Source organism: Sus scrofa, chromosome 8, assembly GCF_054392235.1.
Source record: "Sus scrofa isolate SSC_HxYL_T2T_F1_AM1 chromosome 8, Sscrofa_HxYL_maternal_Yorkshire_Landrace_v2.0, whole genome shotgun sequence".
In the NCBI taxonomy this organism is placed as follows: domain Eukaryota; kingdom Metazoa; phylum Chordata; class Mammalia; order Artiodactyla; family Suidae; genus Sus; species Sus scrofa.
In genome coordinates, this window is record NC_139390.1 from 4,836,025 (window position 1) to 4,858,885 (window position 22,861).

General features: G+C 53.5%; 1 protein-coding gene across 12 annotated transcripts in view; it reads right to left on the reverse strand.

Annotated features, from left to right (window-relative positions):
• Positions 1–22,861, reverse strand: part of EVC (EvC ciliary complex subunit 1) — an 84,976-nt gene that overhangs the window by 32,578 nt on the left and 29,537 nt on the right. For 3 of the 12 annotated variants that reach the window (XM_084971476.1, XM_084971477.1, XM_021100988.2), the window contains 5 exons: positions 22,526–22,663; positions 19,112–19,270; positions 14,520–14,736; positions 11,505–11,653; positions 8,499–8,597 (listed from right to left, as the gene is read on the reverse strand). In XM_084971476.1, the coding sequence (XP_084827602.1) occupies positions 8,499–8,597; positions 11,505–11,653; positions 14,520–14,736; positions 19,112–19,270; positions 22,526–22,663 (762 nt within the window). Of the gene's footprint in view, positions 1–310; positions 1,298–4,608; positions 4,737–8,498; positions 8,598–11,504; positions 12,242–13,012; positions 13,692–14,519; positions 14,737–19,111; positions 19,271–22,525; positions 22,664–22,861 lie in introns of those variants that run through there. The other 9 variants (XM_084971478.1, XM_021100990.2, XM_084971479.1 and 6 more) reach the window with 8 other exon arrangements.

The window sequence follows — 22,861 nt, forward strand, 5'->3', positions numbered from 1 at the left end:
GTAGGCCTACAAATACTTTTCACAAATAAACGTGCAAATCGGAGACAAGGTGTATGATAAAAAAATAACCAGGTGTTCAAGTAGACAGAAACACGACCAAAGCCCTGCTGCACAAACTACACTCGGGAAATACAAGCCCACAGGTCCCCCGAGACGGTGATGACACGACATGGCCTTTGAGGCATCGATGTCTGCTACGCTCAGGACAGTAAGAGGCGGAAATTATAAAAAGTAACACTACTTCGTTTTTAAAAAATAATGAGAACGTCTAGAGTGGAGGAATGCTGTCCAATAATGTAACCCCCATGCATAGGTTTCATTGCAGTTTATTTTTTTATTTAATGATTTTTATTTTTTTCCATTATAGCTGGTTTATAGCGTATTGTCAATTTTCTACGGCACAGTGAGGTGACCCAGTCACACACACATGTATACATTCTTTTTTCTCGCATTATCATGCTCCATCGCAAGTGACTAGACATGGTTCCCAGTGCTACACGCAGGATCTCATTGCTTATCCACTCCAAAGGCAATGGCCTGCCTCTCTTAACCCCAGACGCCCAGTCCATCCCACTCCCTCTCCCCCAGCTTGGCAACCACAAGTCTGTTCTCCAAGACCATGAGTTTCTTTTCTGTGGAAAGGTTCATTTGTGCCTTATAGTAGATTCCAGATAGAAGTGATATCATATGGTATTTGTCTTTCTCTTTCTGACCTACTTCACTTAGTATTAGAGTCTCTAGTTCCATCCATGTTGCTGCAAATGGCATTATTTTGTTCTTTTTTATGGCTGAGTAGTATTCCAGCATCTTTATATACCACATCTTATTAATCCATTCATCTGTCGATGGACATTTAGGTTGTTTCCATGTCTTGGCTATTGTGAATAGTGCTGCAGTGAACATGCGGGTGCATGTGTCTCTTTTAAGTAGAGTTTTGTCCAGATAGATGCCCAAGAGTGGGATTGCGGGGTCATATGGTAGTTCTATGTATAGATTTCTAAGGTACCTCCATACTGTTTTCCATAGTGGCTGTACCAGCTTACATTCCCACCAACAGTGCAGGAGGGTTCCCTTTTCTCCACACCCCCTCCAGCATTTGTTATTTGTGGATTTATTCATGATGGCCAATCTGACTGTTGTGAGGTGGTATCTCATGGTAGTTCTGATTTGCATTTCTTTAATAATCAGGGATGTTGAGCCTATTTTCATGTCCTTTTGGCCATCTGTATATCTTCTTTGGAGAGATGTCTATTCAGGTCTCATTGCAGTTTAGATGCAGCTGAAGAGAGAATCAGTACTGGAAGAAAGATCAAGAGAAAATCCAGAACAAAATGAGGAGAGACTAAAGGATGGAAAACATGAAGGAGAAGTTAAAGGCTAAAAGACACCACGAGAAAGCCCAACATGTTTAATTAGAGTCCCCAAAGGAAAGAAGGGAGTGTCCATGCAGAAATGATACTGGAAGTGATAATGCCAGAGAAATTTCTCAAAACTGATGAAAGAAATTTACAGAAGAGGAAACTGAGGCTTCTTCTGTGCACGTAAAAGAGGTTAAATAAACTGCGTTGGCTCACTCACGGGGCCCTGGCGGTCAGGCTTGAGCCTCAGGACGTTAACGGCAGTGCTCTTAGGACATGAATGAGTGAACCTAATAAACATAGGGTCACTTTTTACTAGATTAATAGTAGATAAAATAGTCTTTAAGTAAAAAAGCTCAGAGCTCCCATCATGGTGCCTACGCCAGAGCCACAGCAATGCCAGATCGGAGCTGTGTCTGCGACCTATACCACAGTTCATGGCAACACTGGATCCTTAACCCACGGAGCGAGGCCAAGGATCGAACCCACAACCTCATGGTTCCTAGTCGGGTTTGTTTCCGCTGGGCCACGACGGGAACTCCGAAGCTACCTATACTCTTTTTTTTTTTTTTTTTGTCTTTTTGCTATTTCTTGGGCCGCTCCTGCGGCATATGGAGGTTCCCAGGCTAGGGGTCGAATCAGAGCTGTAGCCACAGGCCTATGCCAGAGCCACAGCAATGCAGGATCCGAGCCACGTCTGTGACCCACACCACAGCTCATGGCAATGCCAGATCCTTAACCCACGGAGCAAGGGCAGGGACTGAACCCGCAACCTCATGGTTCCTAGTCGGATTTGTTAACTACTGCGCCACGACGGGAACTCCTTTTTTTTTTTATTTTTATTTTTTTTTACATATAATTTTGAACCCAACAATTCCGCTCCTTGGTACATGTCCAAGAGAAACATGTGTGCATGTGTATCAAAGAGCACGCACAAGAAATTTCATTTCGGAAGAGCACGTGTCATAATTTAAAATAGGAAGCCACGCACATGCCGGTCAACAGTGGAATGGCTACTCGGTGGTGTATTTAGACAGTGGAATTCTACGGACCAATGAGGAAGAATGACTTCCTGCTACACAGAGGACTCTCGCAGGACACATACAGTTGAGAAATGGAAACCTGACACGCTACGATTCCATTTACATACCACCAAGCACCTGATTTCCATATGAGCCGGGTCACGGCTCCCATGAGCCGGGAGAAGGTGGGGGCTGGGAGGAGGTGTGAGGGGTCCTGGCCAAGATCTCTTTCTTGATCTGGATGGAGGTTCCATGGACGTGTTTCTCATGATCACTTCTTAATCCATAAGTTTATGTTATCATTCATTCATGTCTATTTTATTTCACAGTAAAAATGGTGCAACACATAGGAGAGGGATTTACTTTTCCCTTCCAGCATCTGGAAATTCCAACTTTCTGCCAGGAGGCAGATTTTAAAAATCTATTTTCCTACTTTAGATGCTATCATTCTGCAGCAGTGTCTGGGGACACTAAGACATACCTTTTTTAATTTTTCATATGTAACTGTCAAAACACAAAAACATGCTGTTTGCAAATTCAAGAAAGGTGAACTTTGTACAAGTGACGTGGTCCACTAATCTAGGCTTTTCCAAATAAAAAACGTGCTGGATGCTGCCCGCTCTGAGAGTGACTTCTGCATCCTTCGACACGTGCTCTGACAGGTCATAAAACGTACTGCTTCCGGAGTTCCCATCATGGCTCAGTGGTTAACGAATCCGACTAGGAACCATGAGGTTGCGGGTTCGATCCCTGGCCTTGCTCCGTGGGTTAAGGATCTGGCGTTGCCATGAGCTGTGGTGTGGGTCACAGACGTGGCTCGGATCCTGCACTGCTGTGGCTCTGGCTGTAGGCCTGTGGCTACAGCTCCGATTTGACCCCTAGCCTGGGAACCTCCATATGCCGCGGGAACGGCCCTAGAAAAGTCAAAAGACAGACAGACAAACAAACAAACAAACAAAACATACTGCTCTCCACTTAACGCTGACACTTTTCATCTGGAAGATGCTGATTTACTCTGTGCCTGAAACAGAACCTGAATTCATCCATGTTATGTGGTCTCGGCGTGTGTGAGGGGGTTTGGGCAGTAGGAGAAGGCTGGTGGGGAGAGGCTGGCTCCAGCCCTCAGCCCTGCACCTTCTCTCAAACAGAAGCACAGGGAACTCAAGCCAGAGTATTTCACTCCGAGCACCTTCACTCGGTTTCCACCTCTGCAACCTGACTCAGAGGATTGATTCTTGGCTTCTTGCAGAGAAAGGGCTGGGAGGGGGAAACGGCCCAGATTCTGGAGGCTTTGAAAGGAAGTCTCAGTTTTCTTATCTCCAAAAAGGATAAAAAGCAATGCAGCCCTGGCTTGACCAGTGATTATCTGGATTAGATACAGCACAGAGCACACAGCACAGAGTGAGCGCTTCATCAAGGCTGGCTGTTATCTTTCCAGAGAGGCTGGGAGAGTTAGTGTGTGGTTGCTATTTTTATTCCAGGAACAAAGCAGTTTGGAGAAAAGGCAACTGTGTTTTCATTTGCTTGGGGGAGGTGATCCCAGCAGAGGTGGAGCACTGGGCAGAAGCACAGGACAGGGGGAAGCAGAGGAGCAGTCAGGGGTCAGCTCCATGGCAGGGCAGAGGCTCCAGGTTACACGCAGGAGTCAAGACCAGGCAGTTTGGACCAATGAAGGGGCTCAAGCAAGGTGCAGATGTGACCGGTCTGAAGATGTACTGATGGGAATGGGTGGTCAGTGAGTGGATAAAATACATCCTTCCAAATAATAGGTGGGTTCCTTAAAAGACTAAAAGTGGAAATACCATATGATCCAGCAATCCCATTCCTGGGCCTCTATCTGGATAGAACTATAATTTAAAAAAAAATTCATGCACCCCTATGTTCACTGCAGCACTGAATATTCAAGACATGGAAACAATGTAAATTTTCATCAACACATGAATGGATAAAGAACATACAGTACATATATACAATGGAATACTACTCAGCCCTAAAAAAGAATGAAATAATGCCATTTACAGTAACATGGAAACAACGAGAGATGATCATACTAAGCAAGTCAGAAAGACAAATATCATGACATCACTTGTATATGGGATCTGAAATATGGCACAAATGAACCTATCTAGAAAACAGAAACATAGAGAATAGACTTGTGGTTGCCAAGGGAAGGGGGGGGCAGGGATGGAAGCACTGGCAGTTCGGGGTTAGAGGATGCAAACTATTACCTACGGGATGGATACACAACGAGGTCCTGCTGGGTAGCACAGGGAACCACATTCAGTATCCTGGCATAAACCATCGTGGAAAGGAAGATGAGAAAGAAAGTGCGCGTGTGGACAACTGAGTCAAATTGCTGCACAGCGGAAATGAACACAGCATTGTAAATCAACCACACTTCAATGAAAACATTAGTTAAGAAGATAAGAAACAAGAGCCAAATGCACACATAAATAAATATATATATATATGTCCTCCCAGGATCCCGGCTCCCTGTACGTTTTCATGCATCACAGAAACCAGACATGTTCCCCTGCAGGGACCACAGCCTGTTTTGAAGACGCTCATTCGACTAGAGCGATGGGCACAGGATCCTGGGGCAGAAGGGCGCTGGGAGCACAGGTGCAGTTGGGTCTCTTAAAAATGCGAATAGGTCAAAATAAGGGTCAGAAGCCTGGGCACCCGCCTGGACCGGGTCACTGGCCAGCAGTGTGACCACTGGGTGACTCTCTCCCTCTCTGGTGCTTCACCCAACGAAGGAGGCAAATGACACCCGGGCCCTGAGAATGTGAACACCGGGGACACGTGTGTGGACGGCACACTGGCTCCAGCTCTTTCTCTTCCCACGGAACCTGGCCACGTCTTTTCCCCGGGGAGTGGGAAGCACCTCTCTGACCCTTGAACTTTAGGTCAGTCATGTGACTTGCAGGGACCAAGAGAATGAGGTGGCGGTCAGGAGGGTTGGGGTGAAGGCTTGACCCAGGCCACTGCTGTGAGGACACTGCCAGGCCAGCCCACGACCTTTGGAGGAAAGGGAAGGCAGAGGCGCACAGCCAAGTGGCGTCAGCCACGCCTCGACCGGCCAGCCCCAGAGCCCGGGGATAAGTCACTGGCACTATCAGCCACTGGGCTTTGAGTTGTCTCGTTGCCCAGCATTACCGTGGTCACTACTGTGACACCACAGGAGGCCAAAGGGGCCCTACGGGTGAAAGCTCCGGTGCAAAGGTGTTTCACGCTCACACCACTCATGGGTTCACCCTGCACATGTCTCCAGAACACACACCGCAGGCGAAGCTCTGTGCCAGGGCCACCGGGTGAACAAGGCTGACATGGACCCTGACTTTGAGGAGAACACAGTCCAGGGTAGGGGCAGGCATTGCCAGGCACTCACAATACGCTGTGGTGAGTGTGACATGATGGCGGGGAGGGTGGGAGCCCGAGGGACAGACCAGGGACTCTAACCCATCCGGGAGGAGTTGGGGAAGGGCTCCCCGAAGAAGTGACATGCAAGCTGAGACAAGAATGAGAACAAGTCGAGCTGAGGGGATGGAGGGAAGGGTATTTCAGGCAGCAGAAGAGCATGTGCAAAGGCACTGTGGTCGGAGGAACCAGGGAACCTCTGGGGAGTTAGGGATGTCTGAGGCTGGCTGGAAGGCAGGGAGTGAGGGCAGGACTCCAGAAAGGTGGTTGGTGGGCCAGGTCCTGTGGGCTTCATGGGCTAAGTCAGGGGTCTCATGGGCCAGGCTGGATGGGTCTCATGGACCAGACAAGGTTGGCCTTTGGGCCAAGTCAGATAGGTCTCACAGGTCAGGTCATGTGAGCTCTTGATGGACCAGGCTGGGTGGTCATCACAGCCAGATGAAGGCTGCTGGACTTCATCCTGAGAGCTGTGGGTGGCATTTGGGGGTGTTAAGTGGGTCCTTTCTATGGTCAACCTACAAAGAAGGCAACTAAGAATTCCCGGATCAGAGAAGTTAAGCGACATGGACCAAGCCACACAGCTGGCACGCAGCTGAACCAGGCCTGCACCCCAGCCTGATTCCTAGGTGACTCTTCTCTGCTCTGCACTTTCGCACCTCTTCGTGGGGAGGTGAGCTGATTGTGAAAATTACTAAAAGGACGGAGGGGTATAATTAGACAGTATACGGTACCTGAGGGCACTGGCACATTCTACTTTGTAAATAAAGGTGAAGCCCACCCCACCCTTTCCTCAAGAAAACCCTTCCTGGCTCCTCGTCTGTGAAGGAAGAAAGATGTAATTTCTGCCTCACAGGATTCGCCTGAGGATGAATGGAAATGATAAAATACTCAGAAAACACCTAAACCAGTGTCTGGCCCTGAACAAAGACAGGCTACTCTATCACCTTCCGGTGGCTGCCCTAACAAAGCCCCACAAACTGAGTGGCTTAAAACAACAGGAATCTGGGAGTTCCCTGGTGGCCTCGTGGTGAAGGACTTAGGGTGGTCACTGCTGCTGTGACTCGGGTTCGATCCCTGGCCCAGGATCTTTTTGCATGCTGTGGGAGTGGGGCCAAAAAGAAAACAAAACAAAACAAAACAAAAAAACCCAAAAGTGTATTCTCTCACATTTCTGGAGGCCTGAAGTCAGAAATCAAGGTATCTCGAGGTGTCAGCTCCCTTTGGAGGCTCTGGAGGGCAGGGTTCTCCTGCCTGCCCCTTCCAGCTTCTGGCGGCTTCAGGCATCCTTGGCTTGTGGCCACATCACCCACTTTCAGCCTCTGTCTTCAGAGGGCCGCCTCCCTGTGTGTCTGTGTCTTCACACTGACCTTCTCATACGGAGGCTGGTCATTAGATGTGGGGCCCAGGCCAACCCAGGATGACCTTTCTTAACTAGTTAGATCTGCAAAGCCCCCCTACTTCCAAATAAGTTCACATTCTGAAGTTCCAGGCAGACATGGCATTTGGGGGTGCAGAGTTAGGGAATAAATTATGCCCCTCCAAAACCCATACGCTGAAGCCCAACCCTCAGTGTGAGTGTATTTGGAAATGGGGCCTTTAGGGAGATCATTCGGGTTAAGTGGGGTCACAGGGTGAGGCCCTAATCTGGTGGCACCTGTGTCCTCATACGAGGAGGAGACATGGAGTCCTCTCCCTGCCACGTGGGGAGGTGGTGAGAAGGCGGCCGTCTCCAAGCCAGAGCGAGGCCTCCCTAGCACCTGACCCCAGCGACACCTTGACCTCGGCCTTCCAGCCTCCAGACCAGGGAGGAAACGACGGAGTGTGTTTAGCGCCCAGGCCAGGCACTCTGACGAGGCAGCCTCAGCACATTCCACAGATGCCCCGGACCCAGCGCAGCTGGCATCATGACGAGGCTCGGTGCTTCCTGCCTGTGCTCACGTTTTGCCCCTTGATCCCCCGGGCCACTTGGAGCCTGACCTCTGCTTTAAAGGTGTCACATCCTCTGGATGGCATCCTTGACCTGGCCTTCATCCCGCGGCACCTCTTGCCCCCCTCTCTGCCCCGCGCAGCAGGGATGTTAGAACAGCCCGTCCTGGGTGCCAGCTGCTGCCCAACGACCTCACATGCCTTCAGCGCTCACATCACCCTGGTTAAGGAGGGCCTCACTGGCCCCATGTCACAGATGGGGAGACTGAGAGCTTGAAAGGCCAAGGAATGTTCTGGAGGCCGCACGGCGAGGAGGGAGGAGAGCCAGGACGCAGAGCCAGCATCCTGTGCCAGGTGGACCTTCTCCAGGGCGCGTCCCATCCCCGCGGCCCTTGTCACCTTCCCTCCTGACCAGGCCCTGCCTGGGGCAGCAGCTCTGGGTCACGGACATTTCCCGGGAGCCCCTGCGGCTTTGGAGGGCTTGGGCGGGCTCTTCTGTTCCAGAGCCGGACGAGGTTGCCCAGGGCAAAGAGGTGGCGCCGGCACTCCAACCCGGGCCTGATTCAAGGCCCCCCCTCCTTCCTCATCACTCCTGACACCCACAGACGCCGGCCTGGTCTCATCCTGGGCGACTCTGGAAGTGACTTCCAAAGCCCTTGGCCTCACGGGACATTCGAATGTGGGGTCCCGAGCACCTCCTGGTCCACCCTCCCTGGTTTCCGCCAAAGAGGCCCAGGGTCTCGGGGTCCCCGGCCCGGGAGGATGTGAGTACCTGGCAGAGCGTGGCCACGGCCTGGGTGGCTCCGACGTCCCCCTCCTCCTCCAGGTCACTCTGCATCAGCCTCTGCCTCTCCAGCAGCTCGTGAAAAGCCTGTGAGGGAAACAGGAGCTGAATCTGGGAGAAAAATGCTGCATTTTTCTCCCCCAACAAAACCTCCCCAACTGACCCCCCCCGCCAGGTCGGAAGGGTGTCCTCTGCTGATTTATAAACAGGGATGGCACATGACCGCCAGGGGTCGCGAACTGTGGCCAAGGTCAGGCCATCGAACCATTTCCAAGAAAATGCAGACTGTGCATGAAGAGGGGTCACCAGCCCCTGTCACCCCTCCTTCCGGGCCACAAGCCACTCAGACATCATATTCTCTGACTTCAGCTCCAGGACCACCACCCAGGTCCTGGGAGGCCCACCCAGTGGAGCTGGAGGCCTAGAAGGGCTTCTAGGGGTCAGTGTGGTCAGTGACCAGCCAGGCCCCTCCGACCACATGGCTGGTCCTTCCCTGAGGAGCCCAGCAGCGTGACAGGGAGGCCTGCAACAGGTGTCCCAGGCAGAGAGCCACCGTGGGGCACAAGCACAGAGGTGGGCTCCCTCCGGGGGGCTTCCCTTGTGGCCAGAGGGAAGAGGTCCCGTGGGGGGACATGTAAGCTGAGCCCTGAGGGTCAAGGGGGAGCCCCTGGAAGGAAGATGGGGAGCCCGCACAAGCCGGGCTCAGGGAGCAAGAGCAGCAGGGACCAGGCAGTTAGAACCCTCTGGAGTCTGGCCTTGGTGGTGGCGGGGCGGGAGGAGCGCAGGGAGGGCACAGGTTGGGCGTGGTGCCAAGGCCTGGGCTCCTCCTCCTCGTGCTTTCAGTCCACGTGTGCTCTTCGTTCACGCATCCATTCATCCATTCATTCCCTCGTTCCCTGTGTCCATCAACCATCTACCCATTCATTCATTTGTGCATTCATCCCCTTGTTCATTCATTTGTTCCTTCGTTTCTTCATTCATTTAATCACTTGTTGTGTCTTCATTTGTTTGTTCACGCAATTTCGTGCTCTTTTGTTTGTCCAGCCATTCACTCAACCCTTCCTCCGTCATGATCCGCTCATCCCTTCTCTCCTCGGCCCCACATCTCCTGAGCTCCAGCGTGTGCCAGGCTGTGCCGAGGTCGTGGGTTGCAGAGCTGACACTGCCACTCGACTCCCACTGGGCAATGTGACTTTGGGGAGAAGGACCCAGAAATCCCAGGGAGCTGCAGAGCCACGCTTTCCACTCTCATTTCAGATGGATCGTCCCAGGGACAGAACCAGCCCCCCAGCCCACTTTGTGACAAACCCAGAAGGCCCAAGTGTGGCCCTGGGAGGAGGCTCCCTGGTGCGCGGAGGGCACTGAACCAGGACCCAGACGTCAAGCCCTCTCCTCTGTTCTTGGGGGTCCCTCTACTGGCTTCCCATAGGGGTGTAGCCACCGGCGCCACGCTAGCCCCCAGGGAGGGTCTGTGTCTGTGCCCTGGGTTCAGCCTGGACCCAGATACAGTCCTGCCACCCCCTCAGCAGAGCGGAGACCAGCAAATGCCAGCGCAGAGCAGAAGGACCCAGAGAAACACTCAGGCCGTGGCTGCCCCTTAGGCGGTCTGGCTGATCCCAACTATTCTGAGTGGTGGGTGCTACTATTCCCATCGCACAGAAGAGGAAGCTGAGGCCCAGGGGGAAGCAGTGCGCCCAAGGTCACTCAGACACAGCGGCAGAACCTGTGTCACGCGGGACGTGGTCAGGGACGAGCAGCCCCTCGCCGCTGCCCCCTTCCCCCACCAGGGAAACAGAGAGGCACGGTCTATCCCCTCTGAGAACTGCGAACCCTGGTCCCTCCAGCCTGTGCTGCCGCCAGCTCGTTTTTCTCCCTTCGAGAGGGTGACATCTTGCTTCCTGTCCTCCTGCCACTCTCCTCCTAGTTGAGACCTCGGGCGTCGTCCAGCTCAGTCACCTCCGTGGTCCCACCTGCTCAGCCCCATGTACTGGGTCTCCCCTGACTTGCCGCCCAACCCAGGAGGGGTCCCATCCATGTGACAGCCTGCCTTACACCTGGGACACACCCGTCCCCCCCAGAACAGTGGCTGCCACTGTGGGCAGGGCCCCTGAACCCAAGCAGGACCCTGTGGGACTCCTGGGCAAACAAGCCTTTTGGTGACCCCCATTTCATGCATTTGGGGAAGGGCTTCAGCCGCCAGGACCCTCCCTGAGTTTCCAAAGGGCAGGTTCAAACAGTTGCTCATCAGGAGGGGGATGCAGGGGCCTGGGAGGAGCAGCCAGAAACCACAGTGTGGCCTTGGGGCAGGGCTGGTTCCTCCTCCGGAAACACACATATCAAAGCTTTGAGCTCTGCCGCAGAACTAAAACCCCCACCAGATGGAAGATGCTAATGAAGCCGCCTTCTTTCCGGAAGAAAGACCACCAGCGCCAGCCCAGGGACCACTTACCACCAGCTTTGAAAAGCAATGCAAGCGTGCCTCTCCCCTGATTCTTATCTGGGCCCTATTGGCTACTCCCCAAAACTATAAAACCACCTCCCCTTCTCTCCCAGTGGGGGGCACAGTCTTTAGGGCATTAGCCTGCGGGACCCTCCTTTGCCTGGAACAGCAATAAAGCTATTTTTCCTCCTTGGCCCAAAACCCTGTCTCCGCGTTTCTATTCAGCGCAGGTGGACATCACCCGTGGACAGAGTTTCGGCAACACCCCTGCCCCGCGCCTGCTCTTTGATGCCCTCTCCCACCCTCTTCCCAGCAGCCGAGTGAGGTGGGACCGCTCATGTCACTGGCTTACAGACCAGGACACCAGGGAGGCAGAGCTCAAGGGATGTGGCTAAGGCCACTGAGCTGACACTGGGAGGTGAGGCGTGACCTCTCTGCCGGATGCCAAAGCCTCTGGTCCTCTGGTGTCGCAAGGCCAGCAGTGGGGACCGAGCCCCCCGCTGGCTCTCCAGGGGCCATTGTGCCCGGGACGGGGCCAGTCGGGAGCAGGTCACCTGGAGGAACCCCTTGGGGTCTTCGGTCAGCTCCATCTCGGCCTGGAGGCGCCCCCGCTCCTCCTGCTGGGCCAGCGTGAGTCTTGTCATCTCCTCCGCCTGGCGAACCAGCGAGGCCGTGACCAGGTCTTTGCCGCGCTGGACAAACTCTGAAACGGGAATAAAATAAGCTCATCGCAGGTTGCTCTCCCGGCAAAACCTTCACCAGCCGCTTCTGCCAGAACAAGGAGGGGCGGAAACTGGGCCAAGCCCCATTTTTATTATTGTTTCATCATTCAGGCATGTGTGCTTCCCAAAGGCTGGTGTCAGGAGTCCCCGACTCATCCGAAGGGACCCCCCACTCCTCCTCGGGCCCAGGGCTCAGGGCACCATGGGAGGCGTCGTTTAGCTGCTGTGCAGGGCGGCCGGCCAACCTGACCAGGAGATGAAGGGGCATTTTCCTGGGGAAGCGTGTGAGGGAGGAGTAGGTGACATAGGGGGGACAGGTGACACAGGGGGCAGAGAGCCTGAGTCTTCAGGAAGATAATGACGTTTCAGATGGGAGTTGAGATTTAAAAATGGCCAGAGTGTAACCATGAGGTTGCGGGGGGTTCGATCCCTGGCCTCGCTCAGTGGGTTAAGGATCCGGCGTTGCCCTGAGCTGTGGTGTAGGTCACAGATGCGGCTTGGATCCTGCATTGCTGTGGCTGTGCTGTAGGCCGGCAGCTGGGCTCTGATTAGACCCCTGGCCCTGGAACCTCCATATGCCTTCAGGTGCGGCCCTAAAGAGACCAAAAAGAAAAAAAACCTGCCATAGTGAGTCATCAGATCAGCAGGAGGGTGAACCCAAGGCCAGTCTACTCCCTCCACCCACCCACTGGGGGCAGCAGAAAAGGTGAGAGGGGGTGGGGTCTAAAACAGCCCCTCGGCCCGCCCCCGTCACTGTCAACTGGAGTCGGGCACCTGCCGTCAGCCGCTACATGGATTAAATCAGGAGCCCCCGCAGCTGCCGACCTGCAGCACCTCTGAGCGCAGCTCAGGGTGGAGACCAGGAGGGTGACGCTGTGCTCCCGGAAAACTGGAAGAACAGATCTTCAGAGAGCCAGATGTTTTCAGGAGGAGATTTTATGTGTCCGATACGCGCCATCTCCTCCTGTCTAGAAAAAGACTGAAATTCTTCCTGGTGACGTCTGCTCTTCGTGACCAGCAGTGACCTTCACCAGATCAGCAACAGACTTTTGCACAATGTGTGCCTGCTGCACGCGCGCCCCCACCTTGACCGTATCCTGAGAGTCCTCCTTTCCTCCTGGGGGTGGCATTTTCTATTTATTTTTTATTTTGCCTTTTGTCCTTTTATGGCCACACCCGCGGCATATGGAGGGTCCCAGGCTAGGGGTCCAATCGGAGCTACACCTGCCGGTCTATATCACAGCCACAGCAATGCCGGATCCGAGCCGCGTCTGCCACCTACACCACAGCTCAAGGCAACGCCGGATCCTTAACCCACGGAGCAAGGCCAGGGATCGAACCTGCGTCCTCATGGATGCCCGTCAGATTCCTTTCCGCTGAGTGGGGCAGTATTTTAGAGGCTATCTGAGGTAGCGCTGCATGGGCTGCAGTTAAGGATCAAACAAAGGACTCAGGATCTTCTGAGAATGCAGTCACTTCTAGGGTGAGAGCCAGTCGTCCTGCAGGCTGAGAAAACTCAGGATACTGGCCCCACGGCGCAGGTGCATGTCAAAGGAAGGATTTCCATGAGCCTGTTCCTGCTCCCTCCCCTTTGTCGCAAAAACTCCTATATATCCTAGTGCCCCCTTGCCTCTAGGGGCAGGTTTCGCGGGGCTCCCTGAGATGCCATCTCAGGGGCTTAAGTCCTAATCTGGCCCCAAATAAAACTTAACGCTCAACTTCCAGGTCGTGCTTTTTTTTTTTTTTTTTTGGTCGACAGTGAGGCAGACTATTAACTCAGGACGTCAGTGGAGGAGCAGGGCTGCGATGCATCTTTGCTCCGGCCACTGATGAACATTTGTGGCTTAAGGGCTCCAGGGAGTAACACCCCCGAGGACCTAGTTTTATTGTAAGAAATACGCATTTCCCACCGACTTTGTTTCCCATAGAAAATGCGAATCTCTAGCCCTCTCCTCAACTGATAAAAGAGGAATGAGAGGAGTGGTAAAAAAAAAAAAGGACAAAAAAAAAAAAAAAAAACCTGCAGAATTTTCAGGACATTGCCAACCCCAACAGCCCTATTGGACGAGGACTGACACAGGTAATTGATCACATGTTTCCGGACTCCACTTTGGTGCCTCTCCCCACCTTGAAGAGATAAAAACCTCTATAGGACAACAGAGAAGGGGGGGCTTTTCTCCCCCCTCCCAGTAACCCTGGGCGCTGTCTGCTTTTCTTCAATAAAAGCTTGGCTTGCTTGCTGCCTGTGTGTTCGCGGCGTTCCTTCTTCGACCGCTGTGAACAAGAACCCGGATTCCAGGATCTTCGTTCCAGTCTCAACAGCACCAAGCACATCGCTGGGGGTTGGGGTCTACCAGGGAGCAGGACCCAGCCCGGCTCTCCAGGAGCTCACAGGGAAGACTAGAAATGCAGAAGGGATTAGGTGCTGGATGAGGACACGGGGGTGGGGGGAGGAGGGGGAAGGGGAGGGGAGGGGGGAGGTGCTAAGGATGGGGCCCCAGCCCCACAGTCTGTTAGATGAAAGCCTCCCGTCTATGGTGCCCTGTGTGGCAGCCTGGAGTCTCCCTACAGTGTCACCAGAACCCACTGGGGACCTTGCTGGGTGAACAGATTCCCTGCCCTACAGACATCCTGTGCGTCCGCTCAGGCCCCCGGTGCACCTGCAGCTTTGGGTCAATGTGATGGGCCCTCAGTGGGGAAGCAGGTGCACCCAGAAGAGGGGGTACCCACCCTGCTGGTGAAAGACCTGGGTTTCCTCTCGAGGGTCCCACCGACAGGGTGACCTGGACTAGGTCTTGTGGACCCGAAGGACAGCGCCCTGGCGCCGGGGCCTCGGCCCTCGCTCACCCCTGTTGAAGTGCTCCACCTCCTCCCAGAAGGCCTTGTGCTGCTGGGTCAGCAGCTCCTCCTTCTGGCGCCCGGAGAGCGTCCCCTCGACGGCCAGCTGCTCCAGGCTGCGGGAGATGGCGGCCAGGCGGCATTTGGTCTCCTCCTGGATCTGCAGCTTCAGGAACTCGATGGTTTTTGCCATGTGCACCCGCCCCATCGTCCTCTCCAGGGCGTCCTAAGAGGAGAGTCACAGACCACAGGCTGGGACACCCTGGGTCAGCGCTTGGCCACCAGCGTCTGTTAACAGCCACGGGCTCAGTCCCAGAGCCCCCGCTCCCCGTGACCAGAGCACAGACCAAGCAGCTCTCCATGCCTCCCGTGTCTGCTCCTCCGATGGGGACAAAACCATCCCTCATGGGGACACAGCCAGGGCGACACTGGATAAATAAGTGTGCCACAAGGGTCACGCATCTGGGAAGGAATTCAACACACACACACATGGAAGAAGGCAGGTCCACCTTGCCAAGGTCATCCCTTTCCCAGCCAGGGGCCTCCAGCCCCCACGGCCTTAAGAAAGCGACGCTGAGAGCAGCAAGAAAGGTCATAGGACTTCTCGGCAGAGAACCTGAGTGCTGGGGACTTAGGAGGTTTTCCGGGTAACACTGAACCCAGCCATCAGACCTTAGAACAGGCCCTGCCCCCCCACAGTGTCACTGTCCCCACAGAGGATGTGGGCCAGAGGCAGGGCGGGCCCTGTAGGTCTGCATCCTGGGTCCTTCCTCTCAAGAAAGCAGCTGCTCAAGCAACCTTGCAGAACGACAGGAAGGGGAGTTCCCACAGTGGCACAGTGGGTTAGGAATCTGACTGCAGTCTCGGAGGGGCAGGTTCGACCCCTGGCCTGGCACAGTGGGTAAAAGGATCCAGCTGCGCTGCAGCTCAGATGCAATGCCTGGCCCAGGAACTTCCGTATGCAGTGGGTGTGACAATTTAAAAAAAAATAGAAGGTGGGCAGAAAGCAGGGGCGCAGCTGCCTGCACAGGATGGTGTTAAAGCCGCAGGCCCTGCCATTCGGGGAGGGACACCTGTCCCATCTGGGGAGGGCGCCCCCGCCCCCCAGCGCCCCCCAGCCCTTCTCCGCCTCCTCACCTGCTTCCTCCACACCCCTTCTCTCCATCTCCTGTCCGCTGGCCCGAGCCACAGGGCTACGGACAAGGTGCATCCCTACTCTCTCAGTCTCCCTCCCGCCCCCTCTGCTCCATCCCAAAAGGCTGATTGGGGGTGGTTTTCTGACATGCAAACTTGGCTCTGTCACCCCATGGCCCAAACCCTGCAGTCACTGCCTCCAAACCAAGGCTTCACTCCCGGTCACGGGTGTATGAGGCTCCAGCAGGGTCCCGCTCGCCTCCCCGCCCCGGCTGCACAAAACACAGGGGCCGTACCTGAGCTAACCACTGCCCAGCCCTGGGCCTCACGGTTTGCCGAGCTGCACTGGTCTGTGTTCTGACAACACGTGCACAGGGAAGGACAATGACCCCTCAGTTAGCGACAGGAGCACTGGGTTTACTCCAAAGGCCACCCAACGAGCCCAGGGACAGTGGCTCTGAACCTTCCTCTCACTCCAACTGAACAAGCCTGACAGCCATCAGGAGGCCCATGGCCACGAGGGGGCGCAAGAGGATAAGCGCTCAGCCCTGGTGCGGCAAGTGGTCCAGCCAGGCTCAGGCAAAGGGATGGGGCGATGATGCCCAGAGCAGCCACTTCCGAGGCAGTGCAGTGAGGCCTCCCAGTCATAGAGTGACAGCGCAGCCTCTGGATTTATATTCAAGGAGCAGAGAGAGGCGAGCACAAGCATGAGGGGCATCAGACGCAAGGCGGGAGGAGCAAAGGGGCTCGGATGGGACGCCAGGGGACTCCTGCTGGTCCTGAGTGTGGCCAGTCCTCAAACATGGCTGGACTCAAACTTGGTTCCAGACCCGCACGACCTTGGGCATAGAGTCCTTCCCTAACTGACAGAGCTGATGTGAGCACCCAAAAAAGTTAAACTATGTGAAGCACTTAAAACAAATAGTGGCTGGTGAATGCAAGCCGCTCTGATCATTATCTTTGGCAGGTCCCCCTCTCTCTCCTGCATCTTGAACATTGCAAGAAACTGATCTGATGCAATTTTCGGGGCTCTTCCAGTTCCGATATTTGGCGATGCCATGTGACACGTTTCAGGGCCAATTGCCTGGGTCCAGAACGCTCAGTTGCCACCAGGCTGACAATTTAAATTTTTCTGGAGTTTATCAACAACATAGTCTGACATACAGAAGCTAGGGTTTTTTTTGTTGTTGTTGTTATTATACAGGATGCAGGCAGAGCCAACCCACCCCTCTTGTGTACATAGATTGTAGTCCTTCTCACACGTTGCTACAATGATTCGTTTATGTCTATTTTGTCTGCTTAGAGGTGGCCTGCCAGAGTCTAATCCGGAACACATTCTGAGCCCTTCCCCTGAGCCAGGGTCTGTCTGTCCTACAGGCCTTACACGTTGTCCACTTTCTAACACTCTCGGGGCCGATGCTATTCAGATGCCCACTTTACAGATGATGAAACTGAGTCGCAGTTTCTATAACAGTGTGGCACACAGTACATGTTTATTAAATAGTGGGTTTGGGTCTTTTCAGGGCCGCACCTGAGGCATCAGGAAGTTCCCAGGCTAGGGGTTGAATCAGAGCTGCAGCCGCTGGCCTACAGCACAGCCATAGCCACAGCCACACGGGATCCAAGCCTCATCTGCGACCTATACCACAGCTCACAGCAACACCAGATCCTTATTAACCCACTGGGCAAGGCCAGGGATTGAACCTGCGTCCTCATGGATACTAGTCAGATTCATTTCTGCGGCACCACGACAGGAACTCCACTAAATGTTGAAAGAAGGACACACTAATAACCTGGATAAAATTCCTTCCCTTCCTCTTATTTTGAAGTTACTGACTAAGACTTGGGCTGGAGTCAGCTAAGGATGCTTTTTTTTTTTTTTCCTGCATCCATATCCTGCTGATGGAGTAATAATTAAATACAAAGAAAAAAAGAATAAAAGGAAAAAAGTCTTTCTCCTTTGATGAGCATGCATATCGGCAGCCTTATCAAATTCAAATCCGATTCCAAGTGGCTTGCACAGCAAACCAGGCCGCTTGGGGCGCAGGCTGAGAGATATCACTGCACAGCGTCGGGGTCCTGGGCGAGTCGCTTAGCTGGCTCCTGTGCTCACAGGGAACGCACTCCCCACCATGCCCACCTTTCAGCAGTGCCAAGGGGGGACAAGATGCTGCATTTCTACCCAGCTCTCAGGTGATGCTGCTGCGGCTCCTGGTCTGTGGACCACACCTTCAGAAGCAGAGCGGTTTGTGCAGAAGCAGCCGGGAGCCCCCTGCCTGGGCAGGGCTCCCCCTTGGGTCTAAGGAGCTGAGGGCAGTGCAGCTGCTGCAGGTTTCTAAGCCAAGTGTAACCTGGGAAGGTGCCCAGGTCTGAAACGTAATTCATGAGTTTCAAGGTCAGAGGAAGGGGAAACAGGTGCACAGTGCCCTGAGCTCTGCACACAGCGAACTCCGGGCCGACTGGGCTGCTGTGGGTCACTGAGCACTTCTGAGGCCCTGCCGGGGCAACTCCGGAGACTGATTTTCTTTATAAAGTAATGGAAGCTCAGAGGGGTTAAGGAACCTGTTTAAGACCACACAGCTTCAAGCGGCTAAGCCTGGATTCAAAGTCGGATTTGTGGGTGCTTCGACACCAGTGGTCTATATTCCCAGCTATGCATCAGAATCGTTTGGGGAGGTTTAAAAATAGCAATGCCAGGGCCTCTACTTCATACCAATCAGACTGAATCTCTATGCATGAGGCCCCGGGCACTGGCAGCTCACAGGGCTGTCAGGAGGGCTCACTGAGGCTCTGTCCACTCGAGTGGGTGTCAGTTATGACTACTATGTCGTCACCTGGAACCTTACAAAATCCAGACTAAGTCAGAATCTCTGGGCTGGGGACCCATCTCAGACCCAAGCATCAGCACTTCTTTGTTTTCTTTTGGAAGTTCCCAAGCCAGGGGGCTGAGTGGAGCTGCAGCTGCCGGCCTACACCACAGCCACAGCAACGCTGGATCCGAGCCACACCTGCAACCTACACTGCAGCTTGCAGCAATGCTGGATCCTTAACCCACTGAGCGAGGCCAAGGATTGAACCCACATCCTCACAGAGACTACGCTGGCTCCTTAACCCAATGAGCCACGACAGGAACGCCATCATGTGTACTTTTTAAAGCTCCTTAGATGACTTCAGTGTGCAGCCAGGATTGGGAAGCAGGGCTCCGTGCTGGGGCAACATGATGCTGGCCAGCATCTCCGCTAATAGAATGGCTAGATGGACAGATGGACAGATAAATGACTGCTGGACGGACGGATGGATGGATGGATTTACTGCTTTTCCCAGGCCTCCCCCTCCCCTTCTACAACACGCAGGGGTTCAGTTAATGATCCCAACAGCACGTCAAGCTTCCGGCATCCAAACCTCTAGTTTGAATATCACGTCCCCAGCCCCACGCCCCCCAACACCGCCGCCCCCTCCAGCATTACCAGCGCGTGCAAATCCTGCGAATCACGCAATAGCCCTTCGGCAGCAATCATTCTTTCTGTCAGAGTCATCGCGAGCTGTCGGGCTTTGGAGCTGGAACACTTAAATTGGTCCACCAGAAAGTGCTGGATGCTTTCCATCTGTTGCCAGAAAGCTTCCATCTGTGAAATGAGAATGAGAAGCAAGAGGTGGGATGGGGGCAGGGGGAGAAAACTTATTTAAGAAGAAAGCTACAGAGCTGAAAGGTCCAGGCTTGAGAATGACTCTTCCCCTCTTAGCACAAACTGGGATTCTAAACAACGCTACGGCTCCCAGCAAGTTATCTTGGCAATAATCACATTTTCGTGCCAGGGTAGGTGCTGGTCGGATTCAAGGTAGCTGTTTGGCAAACACCAACAGGGAAGGAAAGAACAGTGAGCTCACTCAGCTTCAACAGCTGAAAGACTCTGATACATGCCGCAGTGGCAGCCCAAAGGGGCGCGTGAAATTCAACTGTGTGCTCCTGGAGGCTTCTAGACCTTTCAAAAGGATTAACCACATCCCGGAAATAAAAGCACAAATGGCCATTTAAATATTAACTATTGTCCTAAAAGTACAAAAAGAACAATATAGCAGAGACAACATGACCATAAAAACATTTTGCTTTAAAATTGTTTTCTTGGAGTTCCCGTTGAGGCTCAGAGGTAATGAGCCTTACTAGTATCCATGAGGATGCGGGTTCAATCCCTGGTCTTGCTCAGTGGGTTAAGGATCCAGCGTTGCCGTGAGCTGTGGTGTGGATCGCAGATGTGGGTTGGATCCTGCATTGCCATGGCTGTGGTATAGGCTGGCAGCTGTAGCTCCAATTGGACCCCGAACCTGGGAACCTCCGTGTGCCGCAGGTGCAGCCCTAAAAAGACAAAAAAAAAAAAAGTTTTCTTTCCCCTTCCCCCATCTTATCTGGAGCAGAGTAGGGAATCACCGAGTGGTTTATTTAGGAGGTTGGGGGCTGAATTTTTGTCACTGCATCCTCTCAGAGCTCGGAAAACAACAATGCCAAGAGTCACAACAACTTTTCTTTATGGCATACAGGCTACATGCCAGGCTCTGTGCTTCACACATTTTATTTCTGGATAAAATATGTCTTGGAAGGACAAGGAACAGGCTCAGAAAAGTCACTTGTCAAGGGTCACAGAGGTAAGCAGAGGCAGAGGCAGATCTGATTCAATTCCCTCAACTCCCATAGCTGTGATCTTCTCCAGCCTGGCTCCGCCTTGCAGATGCTGAAATGGGTATTTCCTGCTGGGCAGGATGTAGGAGGGGTCAGGGATTAGTGGTACCTGGAGCCCATGTGGACCCTGTTGCCATAGCAACCTGGAAATCAGCCACTCCCACCATCACGTGGGCTGGGCACCCCCAGGAATTGGCATCTCTTTGAAAGTTTGTTCTCCCACCTCAGGGGCCTCATCGCAGCTCAGCAAACCCTCTGGCTGCCCCCGGGCAGCTTCCCCTCTCACCTTTACACCCGGATTTTGCCCCTCTCGCCCCATCAGAGGACCTCCTTTCCAACTGCTATCTGAGAACATGGACCACCATCTACGAATTCCCGCACATCCAGAAAGAGAGTTCTGGGTCTCTTCTCTTCCCAGGCAGCCAGCACGCCCACTCCGCTCTTCTGAAAAACTCGTGACTCCCTCGGCATCCGTGACATGACTTTCTCCTGGTTCCTCAACGTCCGTACCCTGCTCCTCGCCGCCACTCTCCCTGACGCCTGCGCCTTTAATGCTGGCGGGTCTGAGATTTGACACAGGCTCCTTTCTGGATGCACATACTCCTGGACCAGAGACACCTCCGTTATCGGAGGCTGCCGGTGCTTTAGGGAATCTTAGGAGAACTGTGAATCCCCTGCCTGAACTATGCAGCCATGGACTAAATGTTCCGGCTCTGGGGAGCCCGGGGACCACTGGAATCTGGGCTGAGCCCTCCCTTTGCCACCTCGTCCTAAGAGCATCCTGGCTCCCCGCGCCCTCTCCCTGAGCTTACAGGAGGTGCTCCGCCTTCTGGCATCTCCAACTCAAGATGTCAAGCGGGAGCCACCACCGCCCTCCCAATGTGTCCTCACTCCCGGGTCCTTATTTCGGCAGAGCAGACCCTCTACATCCTCTTCTTCTCACCAGCACCTCCTCATCCACCACCCTGTCAGCTCTCCCCTCGTTCGTACCCCTCCAGCCCCATTGCAGCTGCCTTCCCGGAAGTCCTACTGGACCACCCAGCAGCCGGGACCGTCCTTCTACAACAGACCGGGGTCAAGGCGCCCCCTGCTGTCTAGGTGGCTCCCATGTCCTTGGCATGAGATGAACACCCTCAGGGCAGACCTCTGGCTTTATCTTGTCCCGCCTGTTTCCCTGCCCTGGCTCACGTCTCTGCCCTCCCACTGGCCAGCATCCATCCCTACTTCTCCACCAAAGCCTCCCGACAGATCGGTCCTCTGCGAAGGCCTTCCTAACCCTGGGGTACGAGGAGCTCCTCTTGCCACTGTGCCTCCGTCTTCCCATGTTTTCATCTATCACAGCCTCTGTAACCCACAAAGTCCTCTCCTGCTCACCTGTAGTCCCACCCACCGGGCTGGCCTAAGCATCTCCCTGGAAGGGCCAGGTCTCAGTTCGTGTTGAATCTCCAGTGTCCAGCACAATGCCTGGGTGCCCGGGAAATAGTTATTTAATTCATACTATATGATGAGTGGGGAGTAGAACCCCAAAGCAAAACTTTTTTCTTTTCTTTTTTTTTTTTTTTTTGCTTTTGAGGGCCACACTTGTGGCATATGGAGGTTCCCAGGCTAGGGGTCGAATCAGAGCTATAGCTGCCGGGCTATGCAAGAGCCACAGCAATGCCAGATCCATGCTGCGTCTGCAACCTACACCACAGCTCACGGCCACGCCGGATCCTTAACCCACTGCTAGGGATCGAACCCACAACCTCATGGTTCCTAGTTGGAGTCATTGCCATGGCGCCACGACGGGAACTGCAAAAAAAAAAAGATTTTGCAGGAAACCATCCTCTCTGGAATTTAGGAGATGATTTTATGAGGGATGCCTGGCGTTTGGGAAGTTAGCGGCTAGACTCTGCTCTAACCCACAAGGCAGGGAAGGGCAATCTTTGCTTCGAATGATAAAAAGATCCATCTAAAATTTAAACAAGGAGAATTCATTAGAAGAAGAAGAAAAAAAAGACTCCCTCAGTAAATCTCGGCCTCTTAATGACAGCTTCTCTGTCGCTTTGCCTCACAAACAGGATCCCTGGCTCCAGGGCAGACTCGACAGGGAAGTGGGATATTCAACCAGCTCCTGGCACCGTCTCTTCAATCTCTCTTCAATCTCGTCCAACGAATGGTCCCGGAAACCATGCTTTTGACAAGGGACAGAAAACCTATCACCTACGTTAGCTATCAGCTGCTCAGAATATTCTCTCTCCTTCCTTTCCACGTCGGCCAGGGTGATATCCTCAGAGTCGCCAGCACCCAGGGCCTCTGTGTTCGACAGTCTGACCTGAAGGCTCTTTTCCAATTCCTCCAGATTCTGGGGAAAAAAAGAAAACGGAGAATCGAGAAAAAAAAAAATTGAACGTATCTTAAATTCTGGAAAAGAAATGTTTCTTATTTTTCACCATCTTATCATAAAATATTTCTTTTCTTCTTCTTCTTCTTCTTCTTTTTTTTTTTTTTTGGCACCTCTGCAGCACGTGGAAGTTCCTGGGCCAGGGATAGAATCCACGCC